At 50.2% G+C, this 2218-nt stretch overlaps 1 protein-coding gene across 5 annotated transcripts in view; it reads left to right on the forward strand.

The window, feature by feature from the left end:
- ptpro (protein tyrosine phosphatase receptor type O) overlaps nucleotides 1-2218 on the forward strand; it is a 66826-nt gene that overhangs the window by 22766 nt on the left and 41842 nt on the right. For all 5 annotated transcript variants that reach the window (XM_046039096.1, XM_046039098.1, XM_046039099.1 and 2 more), the window contains exon 5: nucleotides 1227-1724. In XM_046039096.1, coding sequence (XP_045895052.1) covers nucleotides 1227-1724 — 498 coding nt within the window. The remainder of the gene's footprint in view (nucleotides 1-1226; nucleotides 1725-2218) is intronic.

A 2218-nucleotide genomic window follows, 5' to 3' on the forward strand; every position in this document is an offset into this window, starting at 1 on the left:
ACACCGCAATGACATCACACACACACACCTGTACACCGCAATGACATCACACACACACCTCTGCACCACAGGACAGGTGAGTGACATCACACACACACGTGCACACCGCAATGACATCACACACGTGCACACACACACACACACACGCGCACCCGTACACCGCAGTGACATCACACACACGTGCACACACACACACACACACGCGCACCCGTACACCGCAGTGACATCACACACACACGCGCACCCGTACACCGCAGTGACATCACACACAATTTATATTTTCCTTCATTTTAATTTGATGGTTTTTCTGAAAATTCAGTAAAAACTTGTTCCAAGTTTTGTGTTGCGAGATCTCGCTGACATTTTGACAAAGCAGAGAATCCCCCCCCCCCCCCCCCCAAAAAGCGGGACCTTAACTGTTAATTCCCGGCGTTCAGCCTCCGTTTGGCAGCTCCAACACTCTGCAGCTGTGTGAGGATCATTAATATAACATCAGCAGATTAATGAGACTGACTCATAGAGGAGCCTCCTGCTGAGTGTCTCTCATTGATAAGATAAAAACAGCAGCAGATTACTGTCATCACGTCTCTTCACTCTGACTAATGAGGGAGCCGTGTCACTGGAAACACTTCTCACTCCGAACGTGATGACAGATTTGTTTACTACAGAGCTCCAAACGGCCGGTCTGCAAACAGAAAGATTGATTTATTTTAAAGAGGTCATATTCTGCTGTTTGGCTTTTTTGTGTTATTTATCTTTTTATGCATGTAACAGGTTTGCAAAGTGGAAAAAAGTCCGAAGAGGTTTCACTCACAGCTGGACTGTAGATGATGTGGAGACGGAGCTCAGTTAAAACGTTACGCATGTGCAACTCCCAACTAAGACCTAATAGAAGTGAGATGCTTCACTTACACGGGGTGAATAGACGAGCGGCAGCAACACGCCGTGCGATACAAATATGGTGTTTTTGAAAGATTGAACCATGTAAACCTGTTCTGGTACAACCCCTAAATAAAATTATGAACCTGAAAATGAGCAGAATACGGCCTCTTTAAATGACGACGTGTTGATTTCCCTCTGAGATGCAGCCGAGTAGAAAGCAGCTGGAAACGTAGGTACAAGTACCTCAGAAAAGTACAGTACTTGTGTAAATGAATTTTGTTTGTATAGATGAATGAAGAACCAGCAGATGCACTGATTCTTTAAATGTTCACTCTGTGTGTCAGTGCCCTTCCCCCCCCTCAACATTTCCCGTAAGATCGTCCACCTGAGCCAGAGGACGCTGCCAGGGGAAGACGCCAACCTCGTGCCTCCTGAGGCGGGCGAGGAGAGCCGGCGAGCCTCCCGTCGATCGCGGGACGTCCCTCTGATAGAGGAGGAGGAGGAGAACACCTCTGAGGAGGCGGCGGGCATTTCCACTCAGGTCCCCTTCGGCCCAACGCGCAACCTGACAGACGCCGTGAGGACCAATCAGACGGCGGAGACTCGGAGCTTCTGGCCGGACCCGACCGACCCTTCTCCTGCTGGAGACGGGGAGGACGAGTTCGTCAACGCCGTGGTGCCCGAGTACGAGGACTCCAACGAGCCGGGCTCAGCCATGGGTCTCCCCGCGGAGGCCTCCGTCCTGCCCACCACACTGCCCCCCATCCTGCTGGAGCTGCGCTGGCTGCCGCCCCGACCCCCCACCAGCTACGACGGCTTCAACATCTACATCTACAGAGACGGTAAACGGGGAGGTGGTCAGGGACACCTGTTCACACCTCAGCACAGTGCTTCAAGATTCAAGACGTCTGTTGTCAAACTTAGACCAGACAACCAAACTCTCACCCAAGTCTCCCTTATTTTTCTTTTAACGTGCGTCGATATTAATACATTTATAAACAAAAACAACAAACAACAATATATACAGACCAGATATAGAGTAAATTGCAGCAGAGTAGGTTAAGTAGAAACTAGGGCTGAAGGGTTTACATAGTCGAATCGTGGGGGTTTTTGTGGGGGAAAATATATATATATATATATATGACATTTTATAGGCCAAACAATTAATTGATTGATTCTCCCTCTCTCCCCCCCCTCCTTCTCCCTCCTCCTCCTCCCTTCTCCCTCCTCCTTCTCCCTCCTCCTTCTCCCCCTTCCTTCTCCCTCCTCCTCCCCCCTTGTCCCTCCACCTCCTCCCTTGTCCCTCCTCCTCCTCCCTTCTCCCTCCTCCTCCTCC

The sequence above is a fragment of the Micropterus dolomieu genome, linkage group LG23 (genome assembly GCF_021292245.1).
Source record: "Micropterus dolomieu isolate WLL.071019.BEF.003 ecotype Adirondacks linkage group LG23, ASM2129224v1, whole genome shotgun sequence".
NCBI lineage: Eukaryota > Metazoa > Chordata > Actinopteri > Centrarchiformes > Centrarchidae > Micropterus > Micropterus dolomieu.